Genomic DNA, 24,232 nt, shown 5'->3' with positions numbered 1-24,232 from the left:
AAATTGCCATAAACTTGTAGTCACTTTTTTTGTGAGTTAAATTGAGTTGAGTGAAATTAGTTACCTAATTTTATATTATTATTTTAAATTTTAAATAAATCGGATAATCCGAATGTGGATCTGATCCTAGATCGCTTTATCATGCATTAATAATTATCATTGGAAGAAATCTGAGTTTAGCGAGATATTATTTTCATCCTTATCTTTTATCTAACCGTCAGATCGTTTTATCTTTCTAGGAGTAGATCATAGTCTAGATCGTTTTATTTTTCTAAGAGTAGATTATAGCCGTAGAAACATCCCAACCTTCTAAACCCTAGTTACCTCCTACCTCTAGCAGCTACCCTACAATAAGGCTATCCACCACCACCCTTGGCCGTTCGCCACCCTTCGACGACTGCCGCAACGTCAAATAATTACCGTTACGCCCTCTCTAACATATCTCTACTATTTTATTTTTAACTTTTTATTCCGACCTCCGATTTAAGTGAAACTAGAGCCATTAGAACTTTATCTCACGAGGTTACCTCTACCTAAATTTTCATAATTTTCTTACGTTCGGATTGGTCCAGATCTAATTCGTAACAATAACTCAATTGACTACCATTTTTTTATCATTCATGAGCCCGAAGACTAAATATGGGCTAGACGAATGGCCAATCATTTCTATATACATAGGCACTTAGGCTTCACCGAGCTTTTAGCTGCCTAATCTAGGCTCCATATACGTTGTCGAATAATTGCTCTGAATCAAATACTACTGAGACTTGCTCCAAGTCGTTACATAGCCAAACTGTTCCTCCAAGCTAACCGCACTGTCGGTCATCAACTGAGTTGAGCTAAGCCACTAAACCACCCACTATCAAACAATTTCTCTATAATATTATTTGAGGTTAAAGTTAAACCCATGACCCTGTTGGTCATAAAAAAAGTACCTACCAACTATACTGGAGTTGATTGTTACTCAATTAACTACCTAGTTTGAGAGCATTTGCCCTCACCGTCCCATCTAATTTCTATGAACTCTGAAATTATTTTAAAAAGAGTACCTGTTAGGAAGAAAATGAGGATCCCAACAGAAAGCAAAGTTAAATTTATTAGATATTCAAATCTTTGCAACTTACTCATTCATTCCATCAGGGGAGTAAATCTCACCAAATCCCAGAGAATTTGGATCTTTGGAATGATCAAATAGGGGTCAAACACTTATCCACACAATCCAAGATAAGATACTCGATCTCCTACTACTTACGCCGTTTGAACACGACAGGGAACAGCGTACCACCGACACCCAGCAAGTTCTGCCCGTCCTCAACGAACACCCCCACATCCCCACACACCACCTTACAAAACTCACACACACTCGGACAAAACACAAGCTTGTACTCTTTCTCTCCGTACTTCTCAATCTTAAACCAATTGCTCACCGTATCTACCCCCGGACTCCCCTCCATGCCGCCGGCTATCACATACCGCCGACCGCTAACTCCGTCGACGTCCCCCAGCTTCCACACCGACGACTGCAGACAATAGTTCAGCGCCGAGAACTGCACGTTGACGTCCGTCGAGAGCCGAACAATCTGGACATTGGGATCCGCCGGTGTGAACGTCACCGGAATCGCATTGTTGACCTCGTAGAATTCTTCGCGCACGTAGAGTGGGCAAGTCGTGTTACGGCTCCCAAAGGTCAGCCCGCCGCCACGGCCATGGATGGCCGGTAGGATGTAGTAGTACATGCCCGGATGTAGCTTGCTGCCATCGACGTCGATGACTGCGGGGTTGCTCGCAGCCTCTGATGGAATCAAGAGTAGTAAAGTGGACAGGAGGGAGAGTAGAATGATCAGGTGCTTCATGGCTAGCTACTGTCGAAGAGGGAGTAGTTTTGAGTGTATTAACTATTAATACATAGAGTGTCGGCTTTTATAGATGGGACGATAAGATCTCGCGTGGAGACAGGTCTGCCATTCTGAATTGGACAAGAGAGTTCAAATTGAATATGGCGGCATTTACTTTTTGACTCAAGTTGACTGACAGTGGAATAGTTTGTCATCTTCCACATGGTGGGCTGCTTCCGTTTAAATAATTGCATAGTTGAGATGAGAAGGAAAGTTTGCTGCACAGCTAAGGAATTGGTCGAGATTAGCGTTCTCTTTGATCAAGGATTACATAAGGCATCTAACTGGTGGGCCAAACAAAGGTGAAGAGCCGATCTAGCAAATTCACATAGATCAAAGAATAAAATAAATAAAGTAGAGACACCAAAATTTAATATAATTCGACAATGTGCCTACACAATCACTAGTCGTCGTCTTCACTTATCAATAGACCAAAATACAGAGATTATACATTATTAAATAGGGATAAACCTAAGCCATGTCCACAAAGTGTGGTTGTTATAATTACCCATCTAAATGTAGGAGAAAGGCTTTTAACATACCCACATAATATAAAACAGATTGTAACGGAAGAGAAGTGGATCGACCATTAGTATATTCTTAGACTATCTAAAAGTTCATCCAAAACGATAAATTACCGAAGCCGAGCTTGACCAGAGTGAGGAAGTTATTAAAGGGCCAGGAAATTCCCGTTGCACTCAGTTTGCAAAGACATGCATATTCCTCCAATAAGTTTGAGAAATAATCCTAATTTGCCAAAAAAATCCTTTCTCGACACCGTACCATTCATTATTCATGGCTAACTTGATATATCTTGATCAAGAATATTATATAAGTTACTAATTTAAGGGGAGAACTGGGGATTTTGTTTATCCCCAGTTGAAGCCTCCATTCAACCTTATGAATTCACAATTTGTTTCAGTTTGAGCTTGGAGGAAACAATTTTGAAGATGAGATGTTAATTGCTTTTGCATAGAGAGGAACGGATTTCTTTCTTTATATCTTTTTTAGATGGATCCATATCATCCTCGTAATTCTCATACAATATCACAACCAAGAATTAATCATAGTATTACAATATCGCAATCACTTCATCTTCATCCATGGTCCTTTTGTCATGAGATGATCAATCATACTAATTGAATGATGATCTATGTATAAAACTTGCCCTGACAAAATTCCCGAGCAAATTTTCCACCAACTACAACAATCTACTGTGATCTATAAACTCTACTGGCTTCCTGTACATGAAAAAAGCATCAATCTTGTCCTTAAACAGCAATCCTCGTTGTCAATCCGAAATCGCCTGCTTTAGGTGCTTGAAGGATCTCTGGTAGCTAACAAAGCCCATGAACCAGAACTCAAAGCCATCCACTGTAATTATCTGGACATACTTTTGGTTTGGCTTGTTCACATTCTCACTGGGTGTTGCACTCTTTACCCTTCCAATTGGAATCAAAACCTACACAAAGGCACCAAACTATGTCAGCTAACACAATTCCAATACTTGGTTGCATTCAAAAGACTACGTGAGACTTTGTTTGAATTTACCTTGTAGGGAACTCTTGCCATGTCTCCTTTAGGAGAAGTTAATGCCAAGGGTTTATCACTATGGAAGGCGATCTTCGCAGTGGATATAAAGAGCATCCCTGCAATAGGACCAGCCGTGGTAGAGAGGTAGCACTGAAAGGCCTTCAATAGTTTCTCTCCTTCCTCAACAGAGAAGGCTTGTCTGAAGTCTCTCTCGACGCCGCCAGCATGAAGAATCCTTGCACTTAGTCTCAACTTCCCCTTGACAGTTTCGGAGAATTTGGTTCCTAGAGTCACTGCAATATCAAAAGAACAATATTGGTTAGTCATCTATTTGCACCTATTTTTCCAAAGACAACTTGATAATAAAAACAGGCTTGGAGATTGTTACCATGTTCTCTGATGCCTTGCACATAGTTGTCTGTTCTTTTGCTCAGTTTGCTCACCCAATCAACAAAGGACCTCTTCTTGTTGTTCTGTTTGGAATCAAACGACCCATATGGACTTGGATCTACGTATGAAGTGGCAGAACTCACAGGAATACCAATGGCCAGATCATGGCTCAAGCTCTCCATTTCTTTGATGTATATCTCCTTTGCCTTCTCCTCTCTTGAGTAAATTTTTCCTTGTGAGAGATGCTTGTTGCTCTAAACAACCAGAAGGGGTTCCCCTTTTATAAGGTAAAATGCATTCGAAGGACTAAAAGATGTTCAAGAAGTGAATCAGCACTTTCTGCTGCAGAGTCACCATCACCTCATCAGGATAAAAAGCTAGAGTATCCTATAGACCCAGGAAAAGAGCTTTTGCTTCCACTTGTAAAGAGCTAAATGTAGTATATTCCTCCTCCATTTTACTATTATTGCTGGTGGTTATAGATCTCTCCCTGACGTGAGGAATGAATCAAGGCAATTCATTTATCTCATTAATGATCGAACAGCCAAGCTAACTGACAAGATATTGTTACTTAATCAGAGACATATCATGTGTTTGATTTGGTGCTACACATTAGAAACACATCACAACACATTAAAGGATCTTTTGACAATTTGGATGATGCAATCTTCTTTGGATTTCCTTGTAGGTTGGGAGGCCTCAGGCTGATGTGGAATGAGATGGATCTGATGCGTAAAACTACCTACTTTCCATAAGAATTAAATGAGATGTTTATTAGTCTTCTTTTTATCTTTCCTTAATGCTCTTCAAACTTCCACGTCGGTGTAATCACACGCAGCATCTAGTCAGCAATTCTCTACACCTAACCTGGCCTGGTGGTGACTGGAGAAGAGTCTTTGGAGCTGGAAATGTTAGCTTGATTGTCCATATCAAGTATAAATATGAAAGGCCTAACAGTTATATTGAATAGTCCATGGATTTCTTGGCAACTACTTTTGTATACATACAGATGCATGAAGTTGGCTTCCTCTTGTCTTCTTATTTCAAAATCACTGCTATACTCTCTGAGAACTTAAGAAGTGCCTATTCTTTTTTCTTTACTTTTAAACTATATAGGAATTGAATATTTATGTCCATTGCTTAACTTCAGCATCTGAGAGCACACGTGCATATCTCAGAATCACATAACTTAGTTAGATAATTAGATTGCAATATTAATTGTTATGACTCGACCATAAGAGTCGAGTTAATCTAGTTGAGTTTCTTAGTTATATTTATATATTGCTTTAAATTTTAAATAAAGCGGATGTAAACCCCATATGACAAATTGAATCCGAACCGTTACGATTCTACTCTTATAAATAGAAATTGGCATGGTTAATTATCACAGTGAAATAATTGTTAAGTATTTTATTATCTCATTTTAATCTTTTATTATAATTATTATATTATTATTATTATTTTCGTAGGAGTAGATTATAACTTTAGATTCATTTAAAGCATCTAAAATCTAGCCATCGTCTTCCTCACGAGCCACCCTATCTTATAGCCATTCATCACTATCCTTGGCCATCTATCACCCTCTGACAACCGTCACAATATCGGATAAATTTGATATTCCTCTAGTGTTTTATTTGTATCTTTTCAACTTCGGAATCACATGAAAATTGAAGCTAAAAGAACCTTAACTCGTGAAGCTACCATCTATAAAAATATCATAATTTATTTATGTTCAGATAATTTCAGATCTAGTTTGTAACATTAATATACGACGCTTGCTCACATAGAATAATTCTGTTTAAGAGATTTGGAAAATGAGAACTAGTGTGTCACATTTTCATGCTCACAGAGTACTACCCAAATATTTGCAATTGACCCAATACAAATTATTATGCAAGGGCCCCTATTTTGCAAAAGAGTCTATCTTAGCACAGAGTTAGCAATATCCTTAGGAAACTCTAAGATCAATTTTCACTGTAAGGTATGCCTACAGAACTGTAGGGTAATATAAGCTCATGATCGAATCTAACGACAGCAATCGTCATGAAGTAGACAACATAATGTCCCTCATCCACATACTCAACCTTGTTAGAAGAAAAGAGATTCTTCTGATTAATTTGCAGCACATACTGCTGATTCCTGCTGAATCAGCAACTCACGCACACACAACTGTTTGTGCTTTGCTAACAATAAGTGGGCTTTTAAGATAGCATCGAATGTAGAAACTACTGTGATAGTAAAATGTTAATTAAGTTGAAAATATATAGCATGCAATCAAGATTCTTTTCAATTTTATCTTGCCGCAGGGATGTGCTTGACTAGCATAAAGTGATGTGATCTCAATCAGTGCTTAGCTATTTGGAAGGGGGGGGAAAGAAGCCTATATGAGATTTGTAGTCTAACTTTTATGCTTTGAAAAAAAGAGACAAGCTCAGGAACAAAGTCTGATGGAGAAGTTGCTCCCATAAAGGCAGTCACACTTCACAGTGGGAGTCGATATAGGTATGGCCGGAGCTACATGCATGCAAAAAGGAGGGCCATGGCCTATGGGTCCCTTTTCTTTTTTTATTAGATATCCACAGTGCTATTTTTTTTCAATTAAGATTTTATATTATTTGAAATTATATATTGAATACACTATTTGGCTTCCTCTGGTAATTAGTATTATCTTCGCCGTCGGATACTGACATTGATGATCATAAACCCCTTTTTTTAGAGATCATCAAGGCTTGGTAAATACTTTGGTGCACTATTTGAAAAGAGTGATTAATCGTCTAGTTGTTTGGCTTGGTAAGTTATAGAAAATTAATCACAAATATCCTGTGTTTTACTTTTATTATTATCTTACATCTCATCTTATAAGTATCTATTATTAGACTTCTATATTTTGCCTTCAATCCTTAAAACTTTGATTTAATATGACAATAGTAAACGGAATAAAAATGTTTCATTGATTTAATTTGTTAAAAAATTAAAGTATTTAATTAACTTTTCTTTCTCTCTCTTTCGAGAGATACTTCTTTGATTCCTTCTTTTCATAAACTTCTATCCTCTCTCTCTCTCTCAACTTTCTTAGCTTTCATGCCATCTCTACCATTCCATCCCATTTCCTTTCATATTCTTCTCCATCTATTTTCTTCATTCCTTTCTATTCTTTTCACCGTGGAAGAAAAAAAAAATCCATCTCCCTCTTATTTGTGGCGATGGTGCAACATCGTTGGAGTCATTACTGATATCACAGAATCTCCTCTTTTCTTTCTTTTTCTTCTTTACTTTATTTTAGATCGATGATGACCGAGGAGCTCTAAGAGACAACTAAAGAGATAGAGTAAAAAAGGGCGAAGAGATAGTAATGGCACTTCAATCATTCTATATCTATAATTTAATTAATCAATATATATTGGTTTAAAAAATTGAAGTTATGATATTTTTTAGGATCAAATTCAAAATGCAAATATCTATAAGATAAGAAATGCTAATAAAAGTAGTCTCCACGACGAGCTCCTAGGTTAACACTAAATGCTTCACAATCCGATTATTCTCGTTTGATATTTAAAAAAAAAAAACCAAGAAGATAGTAAGTTTTAGTCACGCTGCCAACCCATCCCCCCAAGGCCAACATCTCAATCAGAGAAACAGATCTCGAGAAAGATCCGAGGGCTAAAGCGGTCTTAAACCAGCGCTCTTGCGCTCTTTAGAGTTCGTAGCCAAGCCAACGCAGTTGATGCAGAGCCCGACCAGGCAAATCACTCTCCACGAATCAATCCGAAAGGAGGAGGCAAAAAAAGAAAGGAAACGAAAGAAAGCCAGCACGCATAACACCCCCCCCCCCCCCCCCTCGCAACCTTAACAAACCTTTCCTTCTTTTCCCCCTTCCCTTCCCTCTCCAACAAATCTTAAACCCTAATATCTCTCTCTCTCTCTCTCTCTCTCTCTCTCTCTCTCTCTCTCTCTCTCTCTCTCTCTCTCTGCGATGTTGCCCGCGCCGCCGGGTTTCAGTAACGGGCACACGCCGCGATCGCGAAGGGGGCGGGCGAGGGGATCGGTAGTCGGCAGGCACGGCAATGTCGGCGCCGGCACTCCGCACAATCCTCCTCTGGCTCCGCCGTGCACCGATTTCGACGTCGCCTACTTCAAGGCCTACTCGCATCTCGGCGTCCATGAGGAGATGCTCAAGGTCTTACCCGTCCTTCTTCTTGACGTTTTCTTCTTGATGGTGTCTTGATGGGAAGGAGGTTTCTGGTCTGAACTACTGAAGTATTAGTCCTATTAAGATGGGAGGATCAGTATTTGTATATATGCTGCTTTCAGTTATATGATTGAGATGTTATGCCGTTCTACAAATTAGGTTCTTCGTAAATATGGGTTGTTCAGTGATTTGAGAACCAAAGATGGTGAGAAATTTGATAACTCTACTTGCAGATGGTCAAAATGGAAGTTTCGAGCATCATTTATTCAGTAGAATATATAGAAAGAGTAAATGATGAAAATGGGGTAGACTTGTAGTCACGAATTAATTTTGTTTTTTCTTTCTAAATATTCTGAGAGATGTACAATTATGAAGAATATGTAGTTAGTGCATTATGTATGTATGTGAAGATACATTAGTAGATTTGGTAAGTCGTGACGTGTACTGTTTACTGGGGAAGAAATTCTTGCATGAACAGGCTGTAAATTGTCAAAGCTAGAAAACAAGGTCATAAGTAGCATATGAAGAAGATGTAGTAAGTGCATTTAATATGTATGTGAAGATACGGTAGTGAATTCAGTAAGCCGCAACATGTTATTGACTTGTCGTAGCTAAACATAGTAACACATCATTTTTCATGATTGTGAAGATTTGTCTGTTTGTCAACAGCCTTTTTTCTCCGGGGTATGGGAAGACTCACTTGAGGGTTAGTGATGTGACCTTCTGTAAAAGCATCGTGCGGGTGAAGTCCCTTGAATGCGGGCAAGGCGCAAATACAAATACGAGACCTCTTTGTGTCATCCTAGTTGGATAATAAGATTTTAGAGGAGACGGTTTTTAAATGTGCTTAGTAGAGAAGCTCTTTTACCATGCTCTTGTTCCTAGTTATTAATAGCTAGACATAGCCAATGCAGGTTCAATTTATAGTAATCAGCGTTGATGTCAGGTCGGGAGTGGGTCTTAAAAGTCTGTTAAATTCTTTTGGAGTTTTCTCATCATTGAGCCTTCTAATTCTGACCCCATAATGCTGAACTCTTGGAAAAGGCTTGGATGATGACAATGACGCCTCTCTTTTTAGTGTGTGTGTGCATGTCAATGGATTTCATTATAAATGAAGACAACTTTCCCACCATACATCGTTAAAAGAAATTTGTGGAAATTTATTTTTTCTTAACACTAGTCAATTTCATCTGGAACCAAACTTTTGCTAATTATTCTATGTACATTGCAGGATCATGTGCGAACCGAAACATATAGATCTGCCATCATGCGATATCAAAATTTCATTGCTGGCAAGGTAAGATATCTCAATGCATTTTAGCATGTAGGAGGCACTTTAGGCTAAATTTCTCAAGGGATTATTTAAGTTGGATTTGTTTATGTTTACTATCAATAGTAACTTTGCAGGTTGTACTAGATGTTGGCTGTGGCACCGGAATACTTTCTATATTTTGTGCTTTTGCTGGTGCTAGGCGGGTAAGTGCAAATTGTTTGAAACTTTCGAAGTCTACATTGCTTATTAACATCTTAGTGATCAGTTGATATGATTAGAATAATGTTCAGCCATATATGGTTCATTACTTGCACTGTTACACTTTCAACATCAATGAATTAGCAATTGTTCTTCATAATTCCATTTCATCATCTTTCAACAAAGAATGAGATGTATCAGTGGATTTTTTAATTAGGCATGGTGAACAACTGAGTCATGGGCTAAATTTAAAATCTCGACTTGCTCTTCTGCTGCCAAAAATTGGAGATTGAAGTACTTGTATGTTCTGGACTATTGAAAGAAGGAATTTTTTGCTAAGGTGCAAGACACTAACACTGAGAGGTTAAGAGTTTCAAATTGACAAGTTTCATTGAATTTTTGTGGGGTCACTCAGTGATCTGTCATTTTATCTTCATTTCCCTCTCTGTGGCACCAATGAAAACTAAATGTCTAAATAAAACTAGCAGAAGTATGAAAGATATTATGTCCGGTCAATCCAGTCTCATGACAATGTAACACAATTTTACTCTACTGCTCCCCTGAAGGCCTTTGTAACGTCACTTGCAACCTTGGTTCATGATTAGATTACTAAATTTGTTAGTGCAGACCTATTCAATATTCATACCCTATAATCATCACAGAATGATGGAGGCTTTCATCCATTAACAGAATGATGAATTAAAATTCCTTTCAGATAACAATCTTAGAGATTCAAATAAATTTGTGATGCAATACACCAATGATTGAATGAACTAGTACAATGTAGATTCTTCTACTCTTCAACAAATTATGAACAACATTGCACTTTCCCTTCAAAGGGCTGGTCATCTCAGTGGTTATCCAAGCTCAATAATAGTGAATGTTCAACTGATGCTTCTATTGAGATCTCTGAGTCCTAAAAGTCTTTTCTACTGGATTAGTGGTGGATGTGAGCACAATAAAAACTTTGACTATGATATTCTTAATAGGTGATTTGTTGTGAACATGTTTTGGAGTATGTGGGTTATGCATTAGGTTGATGACATCAAAGATAGTAAGGCCCCGTTTGGTTGGAGAATGGGAGACTCTTATCCATGAATTAGATATCTCTTATTCATGGTTTGTAGCTAAACACCATCAAATCCAAGTATAACTAATACCACGGTTAACATTTCTATGGTATTACTGATACCATGGATACCAGATGCAAGCCATGAATAAAAATGAGTATAACGCAATCTATGAATTACTTTTTATTCTTCAATCAAACGAGGCTTAATTTTAGAAGTTGTTAACACAAATGAAGTACTATGTGAATGGTTGCAAAGAAAGGAGATTAAAATCAAAATAGCAAGATCAAAAGCAGGTATCACCATCTGAAATTTCAAAATGATACCATTAGTTGTGCATGACTAACAGTGGAATGTATCCACTGATTTACAGGATGAGGTATTAATTGTAAAAATTGGGCCCTACCACAGACACATATTAATCTTGCAAAATCAATTTTCTAGAGTCTCTTCATCTTGAGTCAGTCTACAGAGATGTTGGAAAATAAAAGAATTTGAGGGATGAAAGTAGATGTTTAAGTTGGTAGCCAGCTTTTTTTGCATGTGCATGTATTCTTTTATGTGCATTTGTGATTGTGAGAGCAATTTACAATTTAAGTGTGTAGAGGATGCTTGATACTGGAAAAGAATCCGGCTAGGTAACTACTGTACATTCAGATCTTTTGGCAAGAATGTACATATGTTATAAGAGATACTTGATGCTCTAGATTGATATATATATATATATATATATATATATATATTGCTGATATTATTATTTTGCTTCTTCACTGATACAGAATTCGTTCCATTCCTTTTGTTGCACCAACTGATTAAGTTTTTTTATCATACTTTATAAAATCTTGATGTGTTTGCCAGGTATATGCGGTAGATGCTAGTGAAATTGTAGTGCAGGTACTTATTTTTTGCTTCCATTTTTCTCTTCTTAACAAACATTTCATGCAATATTGGACAAATCTATGTTTGGATTTGTTTATGCTTTCTAATTGTTGCTTAATCTATCTAACTGACTGATAATGCATGACTCAACTGAATGATTGGAAAAGAACTTTAGAACTATAAGAAAATATTGTATTTCTATACCTACAGTGATGGAGCTCCACTCTGCATTATCAAACATAATTTTTTTTGTTACCTAACTATGCTCCTTTATTAGATATTGGAATTGAAACTGTTAAGGTAATCTCCCACCCTAAAATGTTGTTGCAAGGATAATGCTTCATCTTTTTGCTGTCAGCATTGCATGTGTATTCTATACATTCCAACATCTTATATCCCAGATGGAGCTAATCATCTGGTAGATATAATATGCTTGGGATCTGCTTATGCCATTTAAGTTATTTTATTGTTTTGGGTGTAACAAGATGAGCATGTCTAAATTCTCAGATATGATATTACAATGTAAAACATTTTAGCATTCTAAGCCAGAATAATTTTATTGGAAATTGGAAATCTCAATCCTCCAATTTTCTTATTTATGCCAGATTTATTATGTTGCTTGTAACCATATATTTGATAGGCCTTAGCTTGTTTTTGACTTGGTTTTCTTTGTATGTTCTGAGTGGGAAGTTACATATCTTCTAGGTTATATTGATATGTGTATTTACTGTTTAATATGTTCAGGCTGTTGAAGTTGTTAAAGAAAATAATTTGTCTGACAAGATCATTGTTTTGCATGGACGAGTTGAGGTGCGAGAACTGTTGCCAAGTCAGTTTCTTATTATTTTCCTTTTCTGTTGTATGATGTATGCAGATCATATGTTATGCACCTCTTCTTCCTTTTTTCATCATTGGTTCCTTCAATTCCATAATTTTACAATGTGTTATGTTGCCCTGCTCAACTTGTTTATCTTGTAAATTACAAAACCGATAAGCAAGAAGTTGTAAGTTCCTTCTCAGGAGGAATCATTGTTCTCTGTGCATGTTTACTTGAAAATTCCTTACAATAAAGCATCTCTACATTGTGCACTGAACATTATGTTCTGACCTTTTTTACATGAAAATAACTAGCATATGGTTAATACTTAGATAGTTTGCTAATTTTTCATTCTGATTTGCTTGGGAATTACTTGAAAAGATAATCCTGACCATTGTGACTGTGTTAGAGCTTAGTAAAGTATGACACATGTCCAGGACCTCAGGAAATTTCTAATATATAACTTTGTCTTAGCAAGAAAATGTTTGGAGACTTCATATCTTCTAAAAAAATTGCAACTTTCTAGTTTAGGAACAAGAAAATAAGTGTATAGATGCTATAGATTTTGTGAGTAAAAAAGGATATGAAGGAAGTGTTTCTTTAAAGGGGGAAAAGGAGAACAACAGATTGATGTGGTTGTGGAGCCTGCCAGACTGTCAGCAGCAGAGTAGGAGAGGGAGAGATAGGATGGGTTGAGTTCATTGAGGTGCCAGAGAATTGGGAGGAAAGATGAAGTGAGGTGTCACTGGGAAACTATAACTAATAGAGGGTGATTAGGTTGTTCTTATTGTAGGTTTGATAAAACTCTAATTATAATGGCAGCACAAGGAGGGTGTTCTTTAATCTTTGACATGCTGTAGTTGGATTGAAAAAGCTATGACAACAAGAAAAAGGAGGCTCAGCATATGTGCGAAAGATAGGTCTAGAGGGGAATTGCTTTCATTATTCTAACCTGCATGATATATGGATGGGAATTTACTATTTAGTTAGATTTAGGGGCAATAGAGGCGCAAAAGTACACAGAGAAAAGGAGTGGTGGGGCAAAGCTACTTCCTTCATTTTGCTAGGATGTAAAGATGGCCTGTGTAAATGTAATGATGTTTCACACCTTTCTATGTAGTCAACACCAAGAGGCTTTTGAACTGTTCTATCTCCATTCTCGAGTGATAACCAGGATTTCCTCTCTGAAGAAATGGTAAATAGATTTGGATACTAGTCTCTAATAGTATAGCTGTGGCACTCCTCTGTCATTCCTCTGTCACTCCTCTGTCATTTGTTCCTTTCTGGCAATTTGTTGGTGTGTGGGCTTTGTTTTTCTTTTCTTTGATCTTTCAAGTAACATGCGGTGTTTATTATGCTTATGAGGTTCCATTGTTCTTTAACTGCTTTCTGTTTTGTTACGCAATCTCACATATGGTTTCTTTGGAGATCCTAAATTCAGGATGTCAACATTGAAGAGAAGGTTGATGTCATTGTTTCTGAGTGGATGGGCTACATGCTTCTATATGAGGTACATGCGATTATCTGTTATTTAAAATTTGAATGTTGAGGAGTACTTTTATAAATTACAACTGAACCTGAGAACATATAGCTACATTGGAGTAGCATATTTTGGTTCTGACTCGTCGAACCTAACCCCATTTTTCTTAATGGTTGACTGTAGAGTATGCTGGCTAGTGTAATTTTTGCCAGGGATAAATGGCTCAAGCCGGGAGGGCTTATTCTTCCCTCACATGCAGTGGTAATGTGTTCATGCTTATTACTCTCCTTTAGTTAATTAGTTGAGGCAATTTCGGATAAGATTTAGAAAAGCATGAACTGTTTGAGTTTAATATTTACCTTTCAGACTGAACTGCTCTCCTTAAATCTAATAAAAAGAAGAAAATAAGCTTTCAAGCATACTAACTGCAACTTGTTTCGGTTCCATGAAGAGTTCTTTGTACTGGGGCAAGTTGAAATTAATTTTAAATGTCCTCATGTTAATGAAGTTGCACAGTTCTATGATAAAGCTAAAGTTCAGTGATAAGAGTGATGAGAGTTATGACAATTGGTGCAACTTCTTTTACTTTGTATAACATTATGGAAGTGAACATGAAGAAATTACTACAGGGTTGCTAAAGCCCCAGAGGGGTTATTAAATTATTAAATTAATAGGACAATTGGAGAACAACTTCTTTTAGTTGGTCTGGTACTATGAAGATGAAGAAATTGCCACAGGGTTGCCAAAGCCCCAAAGGGATGACTAAAATAATAGGACAATTGGAGAAACTTCTTTTAGTTGGTCTAGTACTATGAAGATGAAGAAATTGCCATAGGGTTGCCAATAGGGGTGGCAATCGGGTCGGGTTAAGCGGGTTCGGGTCGGGTCAGATTCGGGTCGGGTCAACATTACCTTGACACGAACACGACCCGATTAATAAACGGGTTGCATTTAGTAAACACGAACACGACCCGATTAATAAACGGGTAACACGACACGACCCGCCTAACCCGTTTAATAAACGGGTCAAGTTAACACGACACACTAACACGACCCGTCTAACCCGTATACTTAAACGGGTCGTGTTAACCCGACACGTTAACACGACCCGTCTAACCCGTTTAATATAAATTCTATATAAAATTTAATATTTACTAATTTATTATATATAAATAGTGTATTACACAAATAAAATAACCTATTTTTAACTCAAAATTCATATAATATCAAAATTACAATCCTAATAATTCATCATAATAAAACCCAACCTATTTTTAACTCAAAATTCATATAATATCAAAATTACAATCCTAATAATTCATCATAATAAAACCCATCCAATTGAGTTTAGAACAAATTTCAATTTTCAAAAAGTGTATCATACATTCATACAAACAAAATAATACATTTCCAACTCAAAACTTATACAACATCAAAATTACAATCCTAATAATTCATCATAACAAAACCCATTCAATAGAGTTTAGAACAAATTTCCAACTCTCAAAAAATGTATCATACATTCGTACAAACAAATAATACATTTCCAACTTAAAACTTATACAATATCAAAATTATAATCTTAATAATTTAACATAACAAAAGTCCATACAATATAGTTTAAAATAAAGTTCCAACAAAGTCCATACAATCCCATGATAATTAGAACAAAATGTAGAGTTTACAATCCATTACAAATTACAAATAGTTTGAAATATGTAAACATTATCATTAAGCTCTCCATCTCCAAATATCACGACCCTGCCAAAAAGAACAAAAAGTAAACATCTAAAATATAAGATATATATAAAAACTTCACTTACATTAGTTAATGAGCATTCACCAGATTTAGATTTATGCATTTGAGCATTCACCAGATTCTACAACTTCACTTGCATTAGCTATTAAGTCCAAATTTGTAATATCTTCCGTTAGCTCCTCCAATGCTACCAAATTGTCTATCATAATATGATAAAATAATTAGTAGACTAAACTTTTTGAATATCTATATAAGAAAACAATAATATACTTACCTCTAGTATGAAACAGCCAATCTCGAGTACAAATTAAAGCTTCTACAGTTTCAGGCTTTAAAGCACTTCTATATTGATCAAGTACTCTACCACCAACACTAAAAGCAGATTCAGAAGCAACTGTGGAGATAGGAATACTTAATATATCGCATGCCATGAGAGAAAGATCTGGATATCGAAATTGATTGGATTTCCAATAATTAAGAATATCCAATTTAGAACTTCGATCAATTCGAGGCTCTTCAAGATACAATTCCAATTGTGACTTTTGTGATTTGCTCACAAACTCAAAACTCTCAAATGAATCAAACTCCTACATAAAAAAAAGAATTATTATTCTGAATATATAAAAAATATTAAAAAAAATATAATGATAAGAACATATGAATGGTATTAAATTACCTTCATCATAGAGTTGTTATCTTCAATATCATTTGAAACTTTACATAAAGTAGCTGAAGATGTCACATTGGAAACTTTAGAAGTATTCTGAACATAGTAATCAAAAAGTGCAAACAACTTCTCGCGGATCTTTATCATCTCATAAGAAGAGCCATAGAGTTTGTTGTATGAGAATTCCACAAAATGTATTTTGAATCGTGGATCTAAAATGATAGCTATCGCCAAAATAATACTGTATTGTTTCCAATATTTTTCAAACTTCACATTCATTTGTGTGGCTATATGACTGATAAAATTATCTGAGCTTCGCATGCCTTCCATTATATTCAATTGGATCAAAACCACCTTAGAAAAATACAAATTTGCTGTAGGGTATATAGATCCAGAAAATAGAGATGTAACATCATAAAACAACTTCAAAAACTTGCAAATCTTTTCAGCTTTACCCCATTCTTCTTGTGATGGACAATACTTGTAATTTGAATCACTCAATTGTAAATGAAGAAATGCACGGCGGTATATAATAGCACTGTCAAGCATTAAGTAAGTTGAATTCCATCTTGTAGGAACATCTTGTCTTAATCCTTTACTGCTATTTAAAGAAACTTGTTTAACACACTCAGCAAATCTCTGTTTTCTGACTTGTGACCCCTTAACATATTTGATACTTTCTCTGATTTTGAATACGGAATCATCTATTTCTTTCAGACCTTCTTGCACTATTAAGTTAAGAATATGAGCACAACAACGAACATGAAAGAAATCACCATCACATAATAAAGCATCATTCAACATAAGTTGGCTCCTCAACAACTCAACAAACAAATCATTTGCAGATGCATTATCCAATGTTATGGAAAATAACTTTTTCTCTATACCCCATTCAGTCAACAATGTATAAATCTTATCAGACAAAGCTATTCCAGTGTGTGGGGTTGGCATTGCACAAAAATTTATAATTTTTTTTTGCAATACCCAATTTTCATCAACAAAGTGTGCCGTGAGACATAGATAACCATCAGTGGTTATGGAGGTCCACAAGTCAGATGTTAAACTGATTCTTCCAGGAATAGAATGTAACCAATCTTTGAGTTTATTCTTCTCCCTTCTGTACATTTTCAAAACATCTGCTTTAGCTGTATTTCTACTAATATGTTTGACCTCATCACATAAGTAACTGTGCAATATTCTAACTCCTTCATAATCAACAAATTGAAAAGGCAATTCATGCTTAACAACTGTCATTGTCATCAATTCACGATATTTCTCCTGATCAAACTTAGAAACATGTAAAGACATTGATCCTTCTGATTTGGCAAGAAATAATTGGCCTATATCTTTAGTTTTCAACTTTGGGCATACAAGTATATGACGTTTCATATTTCCAGTCCCATACTTACTATCTGATATGTATATAACACCACACAATTTACATGTGGCTCTCTTTAACCCATCTTCTCCTTTTGGTAGCTCTGTAAACACTTCCCAAACATTGGAGGTTTGTTTTCTTTTTCTTTTATTACTAGAATTCTCTTCACCAACTATGGGAGGAGGAACCTCCTCAGAAATATTTTCTCCATCTTTAGTACTATCATCACCCATAACTAAAATGAAAGCAATAAAAAAAATATCATAACATGGAACCAAAGCTATGAAACTAAATTAAATTGAACTAAAATCAGGTAAGATGAACTTCTATCAGAGTATTAATCACAAAAGACTTTCTTCCTCAGTATCTCTGAAAATTGAGACTATTGTAATAGTGATATGAAAAGAATACATTGAATAAATAAAATCTTTGCCTATAGACTTTTCTCAAATTAAAAAAAAAACATAACAAAATGCATAAAGAAACAATATTGGGTAAATGAAGAATTTTCAACCAAATAATCTGAGAGCATCTCCTGGAAGAAATATCAAAGAGTTGAAAATGGAGCTTCTAATCCTTCAGTCATTGTGATTCAAGCAAGATGATAAAATTTGTCACTGGCTTCATGCTAGCTAACAGCTAAATGGGAAACAACCAACATAAATAAAAGAGATCGTTTGCCTTTCCCAATCAAATAAGCGAAACTCATCATGTATTCATGTACCCAATAGAGAATAGGCAAAAGAGACATGACAGCAATAGTGACTTATACTATCACTTCCAATGCCACTCTCACTTCGTCTGCAACGAAGCAATATAATTTTAGAACCCAATCTCATTTCTTCTTATTTCTATCCTCAACTCTTAACTCGTTTTTCCTTTCCTCTCATCCCTTCTATTCTTTTCTAATTAAACACCTGTTTACTAAATATGTTGTTATGAAATATAGCTAACAAAATATGTGTTTAACAAATATAGCATTATGAAATACAATTAATCAAACAAGTCATTTATTTTTCTAGATACAATATCTAGAGAAATATGTCTCTCTTAAAACAAGTATATTTCTACCAAACATTCCTATAGTATTTTAGATAAATTTCACATACTTTTAATTTCGAAAACATAAAGGGTTGCTAGAGGGCCCTACCAAACAAGGGTCTTAGAATGGATCTCACAAACCTTATGGCGCCTGTGGTATTCCCTGCAATTACTAAGATCAGACTTGCATCCCTCAACCAGGCACAACACGGTCTGATTCTTCCACCTATCTGGAGGTGCAGAATTTTCCAACCCACCAAGGTTTAGATCAACTGAGCAAGCTTGGCCACCAATCTGGCTCCCAAACCCAATTATGGAGCCTATTTTGGTATCAGAGTTTTGGCCCAGTTCTTCCAAATCCCATGAAGACAACTTAGGATCCCACTCCATGAGAAAGAAAATCTCTTCAATATTCCTGTTTAGCTCCTCCTTTCTCTCCTAAAATACCCAAGTAGAACTCATTCCACCAATCCTAATAACTACTTCCTCTTAATTGACCATCACATAAGAACAACCACCACCAACATACCAACCAGCTAGAAAACTATACAAGAATTAAAACAAGAGGAACAAAGACCAGTCAAGAAAAATGAAAGAAAGGGAATTGAGGGCATTAGCAGCCAAGATACCATTTAGACTAAAATCAATCAAAAGATTCAAAACCCAACTCAGAAAGAAAGGGAAAAAAAAATCTTATCTTGGTAGTCAAACTACAGGAAGACCTTAAAAGCAACAAGAAATTGAAGATAGAGGACTCACTTGGGTTCTTCTTCCAGTAGGACACATCTAAATTTAATAGGAAGAAGAGAACACCTCTGGGGCTCTAGAAACGGCCCGGGCCTTTATGTTCAACTAAGAAAAAAAAACAAGTAGAAGAAGAGGAGGAACAGAGAGGAGAAGAGATCGAACCTTGCCTTGTCTCCTCTCGGGTGTCCGGCGGTGCGAGGGTCTCGGGTGTCCGGCGGCGCGACGCAAGGAGCTTGGGTGTAGATGGGAAGGGGGCGACGGCGGGCTGGTGTGGGGATTGAGGAGTTGGGACTTTGGCCAAAGTATTTGGGACTTTGGGTGACTTGAGTTTTAGGGTAGGAGGGTATTTGGGTAAAATTAGAAATTTAGAATATATATGTGTGTGATGGGTTCGCGGGTTCACGGGTCGACCCGACCCGCCCGACCCGTTTACTTAAACGGGTTAAACGGGTCAAGCGGGTCAGAGGCATAAACCCGAACACGACCCAATTAATAATCGGGTTAGGCGGGTTGACCCGTTTATGACCCGAACCCGATTAATCTAAACCCAAACCCGATTAACAGTCGGGTTATCGTGTCGGGTTATCGGGTCGGGTCAAGTTTTGCCACCCCTAGTTGCCAAAGCCCAAAGGGGGCACTCTATGTTACATTTCTTCTCTCCCTTCTCTTTCCCTTTCTCTTTCTCTCTCTTCCTCCCTCTCTGTTACTCATTCTCAATCTCTTCCTCCTTTTCTCTCTATTGGCCCCCCTCAATCTCTTCCTCCTTTTCTCTCACTTTATTCTCTCTCTCTCTCTCTCTCTCTCTCTCTCATCTCTCTATCTCACTCTCTGTTACATATGCAGTAACAGAGACTATAAGAGAGAAAGAGATGGAGGAATATATTGGAGAAAAGAGAAAAAGGAAGAGAGAGAGAGAGAGAAAGGAGTAGAGAGATGGGGTGTTAGAGAGAAAAGGAAAAAAAATAAAAAAAAGTACTACTTGAGGTCGCTGGAGGTTGAGATTGCCGATTTTGAGGATGTTGAGGTTGCTATGATTTGTGTTAGGTGCCATCTGGGGGGGGGGGGGGAGAGAGAGAGAGAGAGAGAGAGAGAGAGAGAGAGAGAGAGAACAGGAACATCAATTAGGGAGAACCCGTATCGAGCGGGATTGGCCAATCTTGACCCGATATTGATCGAGTATTAGTCGATTTGGCTGATATCTAGCCAAAACCACTTGGGATCAATCGAAATATTGCTTGTCGCTGGCATTGAAATCAATGTTCATTAATGTCAATGCTTCCTTGGCGGTGAAGAAGGTGGGCCGGCTCATCTCTTGGGAAATCTCTCATTGAGGCTGTCTAAACCTTGTGTCTTCCGGATGCGCTGTCTCCCGATTCTTGGGTCTGGACTGAGTTGGAATTTGGAACACCCTCCTCTAAGTCTCACCCTCTCTCTTAGTGGCAGGAATGACAACTGTATGGAAACTTCCAATAGTCCCTAAAATCTAAAATTGTCTGGAACAAGATGCGGGGACACCTCCCGACTAGTGAATGGGTACACTTTATTCAGCTGTCTCCCTTTCCTTTGTGCAGGAGTTCAAACTTGTGTGGATAATTTTCTCCATCTCCTTATGGGCTATTCTCTGCCGACTTCTCTATGGGTCCTCCTTGAATGGGAGCCTTCTATTCCTCTTCTTCTCTATGATGCCTTCTTAAATGGGAGCTTTCCACTCCTCTTCACATACAAGGATGGTGTAATAGGGATTGGCTTCTTGAGGGTTCTTCTCTTGAGCTTCACACCCTCTGCTTTCTAAGGTGTGCTCTTTATGGGCTCTGGTTTGTCTGGAAGAGCTGCAATAATGTCATATTTCCATGATTCTGCTTCCTCTCTGCTTCATCAGATCTTGCCTGCTGGTTGGGATTATTTCCTATCTTAGATGCCAGAGCAGAACACTCCTCTCGTGACCTCTTCCACGGCTTTACCATGTGCAAGACACTGGTCTTCTCCTTTGATCCTCTGGATTAAATCAAATCCAACGGATTGCTCTCATTGGCCACAACCACCTTGATGAATTCCTCTTTGCCGAGTCTCTTCTGTTGAGCCCTTCTTCCCCTCTTCAAGCTGAAGCAGAGAGTCTACTTAGGGTTCTCTCCTTTGCTGCCCTCAGGGTGCTAGACTTCATATTCTGTGTATCTGATTCTTATCCTCATCAAGTTTTTATCAGATCTAGATGACCCTCCTTGGACTATCAGATCTGTAATGCTTGATGTTTGGCTGTAAATACTAGGTTCAACATCTGTTTCAACCACTGCTCGCAGGATGTTTAATGAAGCTGTACATTGGCTGGCAACTCAAGGCAGTGGGAGGCAAATGTCGAAGTGTACATAGGGATACCATTTATTGTACTTAACGCTGAGGTAACATAATCTTTTTACCAAAATAATAATAATGTGTGGTCTGCCATAAATAGGAATTTTTAACCTTCACTACTATGAATTGTTTTCTTGAAATATGTTGTCTGGCTTTTTGGAAATATATTTATTATGCATTATATTTGAAATCAACAGTACATTGTAATTCAAGCTGACAGTAACATCATGTTATGTTTTATATTGTGCTCCAGTGTTCATGTTGTATCCAAAATATAAAAACAATATAGATAATGGCTTTCTGTATTGCAGCTCTACATGGCACCCGTTACACATTCCGAGCGATACCGAGAGAGTGTTGATTTCTGGCGTGATGTGTATGGAATTAAAAGTAAGTTGACTGGGACTTATTTGTAAATTGTGACTAGCAAACTTATTTGCATTTCCAAGTGAGGTCGATTCAGTAATTTTAATAGTTTGCCTTCCGTATTGTGCAAATGAGAATAAATCTTGAACAGTAGTTAGGATTAAAATTGGGCAAGGATATTTTTGTTTTGAATGGCAATGATGTTTTGCATGGATGCAGTGTCTTCTATGGTGCCTCTTGCAAAACAATGTGCATTCGAGGAGCCCTCTGTTGAGACAATTACAGGAGAAAATGTTCTGACTTGGCCATCATTGGTGAGTGCCATATTCTCTTTACTTCTTCTGGCATTACACTGGTTTCCCTTATTCTGAATTCGTTTAATGTGTCATAGTCTATCAATAAAGATTGTATTTGAGCTGAACTTTTTGTATTAAGCGCAATGTTGCTTGCACATGGAAACTTCTCTTTTAGCATTTTTACTGGTTTAATGTTGGAGGATTTCACTTGAATTGCAAATCGCTTTTGTGAACTTCATGAACAGGTTAAGCAAGTGGATTGCTATACTATAAAAACTCAAGAGCTCGAAACCGTTACTGCAAACTTTAAATTTTCATCAATGCTGCATGGTAAAGTGTCCTTGTCCAAAATTTGATCTTGTATATTATTTTTATGATATATAGTAAGCATGACTTCTTGATGAATAAGAGAAAAGAATTCTAAGTTGGCTTTTGCTTGCCACATGGACTTATTTCCTTTGTTTTCTCATCTGAAGCTCCTCTGCATGGGTTTGCCTTTTGGTTTGATGTCGAGTTTGATGGGCCTGCAATTTCTTCCCCGAACTACAATCTGCTGGTAGACTCTTTGAGTCCATCAGACCGTCTTCCACAAAGTTCTGGCCAAAACAAGAAAAGGGCAAAATCAGATGAAACAATTGTGCTATCAACAGCACCTGAGGATACCCCTACCCACTGGCAGCAGGTAATTGAAGCCTTTCTTAATCTCAGATAAATTTGCAAAGTCCTCTGATTTGCATTTGCATGATGTTTTGACTTGTCATGTGCATAATCTATGTATGAATAACAACTGATGGACCTCTCTTTCAGACTCTTTTGTACTTGTATGATCCTATAGAGTTGAAGCAAGATCAAATTATAGAAGGTTCTATAACACTAACTCAGAGTAGAGAGAACTCACGGTTCTTAAATATACACCTTGAATACTCGTAAGTTACACTACTGGCGGATTATTTCACTTTGAATTGTTTCTGTATCGTGTTATTCAGATTAACTAATACTCTCATTTCTTTTCCTGTTTTAGCAGTTCTGGAGGTCGATCTTTTGTAAAAGAATCTGTGATGCGATAATGTTGACTATGAAGACTTTCAGATACAAAATTCTGCAGCTCACCAAGCCCCTGTGAACATTTTATTTTTAGAGACAATATGGTTTGCTGAAAAAAGAAAATACAATTAGGCATGACCCATGACAATGCTTTCTTTTGGAGGTATACTAGAAGCTTCACTGGTTTATTGACCTGCTATTTCGGCAGGAACCCCGTTAAATGGTGCAGAGGAAATGCGTTTTAACATCTTGTCATCTGCATCGACTTCTGGCTCTGATTGCCTTAAAAGCCCAAATTATGGGCAATGCAAGTGACCATGGGTGTCAAAGTAACTCATTAATCAAATCCAATTGGTGAAGAATAATTTTTGAATGTAATCTGAGTAGGGAAGCTCACTAACGAAATATAATTCCTTTGTATGACTAGTTTTAACATTTTATATTGTTAGCCCTCATTTATAGTTCAATGTAAAAATGCACAATCATATTGCATTAGGATTTACATGATGTGTAAAGGACATCTGAGTATATTTAATGTAGCAAGACTATTGTTATCAATTGCAAGGTACAGATCGACTTCACTGGTAATATTTCTTGTGGTTGCCACAGCCAAATGGAATTTGAAGTAGCGTCTTCCTCATATATATATATATATATAAGCGAACTTCAGTTTCCGTGTATTAATAATCATAAATGATTCTTCCAAAAGAAAATCATAAATGCGATTTTGCTCCTGCAGATCCTTCCAAAAGGGAATAACTCATCTGAGGCTTTTGCAGTTATGACTTATGTGAGAAAGCCTTACCTTTCCCTTTCCCTTTCCCTTTCACTTGGAGGCGTAGTTGTTGACTGGTGAATTTG

At 37.0% G+C, this 24,232-nt stretch overlaps 3 protein-coding genes across 5 annotated transcripts; 1 reads left to right on the top strand and 2 right to left on the bottom strand.

The window, feature by feature from the left end:
* Window positions 1-1,078: 1,078 nt before the first annotated feature.
* LOC140767424 (kunitz trypsin inhibitor 5-like) lies at window positions 1,079-1,877 on the bottom strand. The gene has a single exon (XM_073107326.1). The coding sequence runs from the start codon at window positions 1,851-1,853 to the stop codon at window positions 1,245-1,247; it is 609 nt and encodes a 202-aa protein (XP_072963427.1). The 5' UTR covers window positions 1,854-1,877; the 3' UTR covers window positions 1,079-1,244.
* A 1,043-nt stretch (window positions 1,878-2,920) lies between these two features.
* On the bottom strand, window positions 2,921-4,112 carry LOC140767161 (GEM-like protein 4). Its single transcript, XM_073106977.1, has 3 exons — window positions 3,817-4,112; window positions 3,447-3,721; window positions 2,921-3,357 (listed from the first exon to the last, which is right to left on the bottom strand). The coding sequence occupies exons 1-3, from the start codon at window positions 3,998-4,000 to the stop codon at window positions 3,187-3,189; spliced, it is 630 nt and encodes a 209-aa protein (XP_072963078.1). The 5' UTR covers window positions 4,001-4,112; the 3' UTR covers window positions 2,921-3,186.
* A 3,461-nt stretch (window positions 4,113-7,573) lies between these two features.
* LOC140767438 (probable protein arginine N-methyltransferase 6.2) lies at window positions 7,574-23,939 on the top strand. Of its 3 annotated transcripts, XR_012105575.1 has the most exons (14): window positions 7,574-7,995; window positions 9,239-9,304; window positions 9,415-9,483; window positions 11,407-11,442; window positions 12,172-12,237; window positions 13,686-13,754; window positions 13,908-13,985; window positions 21,977-22,055; window positions 22,251-22,345; window positions 22,573-22,657; window positions 22,804-23,009; window positions 23,135-23,253; window positions 23,349-23,503; window positions 23,580-23,939. XR_012105575.1 is itself a non-coding variant. In XM_073107344.1 (13 exons), exons 1-13 carry the CDS (start codon window positions 7,792-7,794, stop codon window positions 23,392-23,394), a joined length of 1,218 nt encoding a protein of 405 aa, XP_072963445.1. In that variant the 5' UTR covers window positions 7,575-7,791; the 3' UTR covers window positions 23,395-23,939. The 3 variants fall into 3 exon arrangements, 2 of the variants coding, with proteins under 2 accessions (XP_072963445.1, XP_072963447.1); XM_073107344.1 differs by having other exon boundaries at window positions 7,575-7,995; window positions 23,349-23,939; XM_073107346.1 differs by having other exon boundaries at window positions 7,582-7,995; window positions 23,352-23,939.
* Window positions 23,940-24,232: the final 293 nt, after the last annotated feature.

This window comes from Typha angustifolia, chromosome 9 (genome assembly GCF_048772165.1).
Source record: "Typha angustifolia cultivar Huaian chromosome 9, ASM4877216v1, whole genome shotgun sequence".
NCBI lineage: Eukaryota > Viridiplantae > Streptophyta > Magnoliopsida > Poales > Typhaceae > Typha > Typha angustifolia.
This window is presented reverse-complemented; position numbering and strand designations above follow the sequence as displayed.

Excerpts from the sequence above, each read along its gene's own strand:
- LOC140767438 (XM_073107344.1), top strand. The coding sequence starts at position 7,792 with ATGTTGCCCGCGCCGCCGGGTTTCAGTAACGGGCACACGCCGCGATCG. Across the intron at positions 22,056-22,250 it reads TGATGTGTATGGAATTAAAA|TGTCTTCTATGGTGCCTCTT; the intron begins GTAAGTTGACTG and ends GCATGGATGCAG. Across the intron at positions 22,346-22,572 it reads TTCTGACTTGGCCATCATTG|GTTAAGCAAGTGGATTGCTA; the intron begins GTGAGTGCCATA and ends CTTCATGAACAG.
- LOC140767424 (XM_073107326.1), bottom strand. The coding sequence starts at position 1,853 with ATGAAGCACCTGATCATTCTACTCTCCCTCCTGTCCACTTTACTACTC.
- LOC140767161 (XM_073106977.1), bottom strand. The coding sequence starts at position 4,000 with ATGGAGAGCTTGAGCCATGATCTGGCCATTGGTATTCCTGTGAGTTCT. Across the intron at positions 3,722-3,816 it reads GCAAGGCATCAGAGAACATG|TGACTCTAGGAACCAAATTC; the intron begins GTAACAATCTCC and ends TTGATATTGCAG. Across the intron at positions 3,358-3,446 it reads TGGCAAGAGTTCCCTACAAG|GTTTTGATTCCAATTGGAAG; the intron begins GTAAATTCAAAC and ends GCCTTTGTGTAG.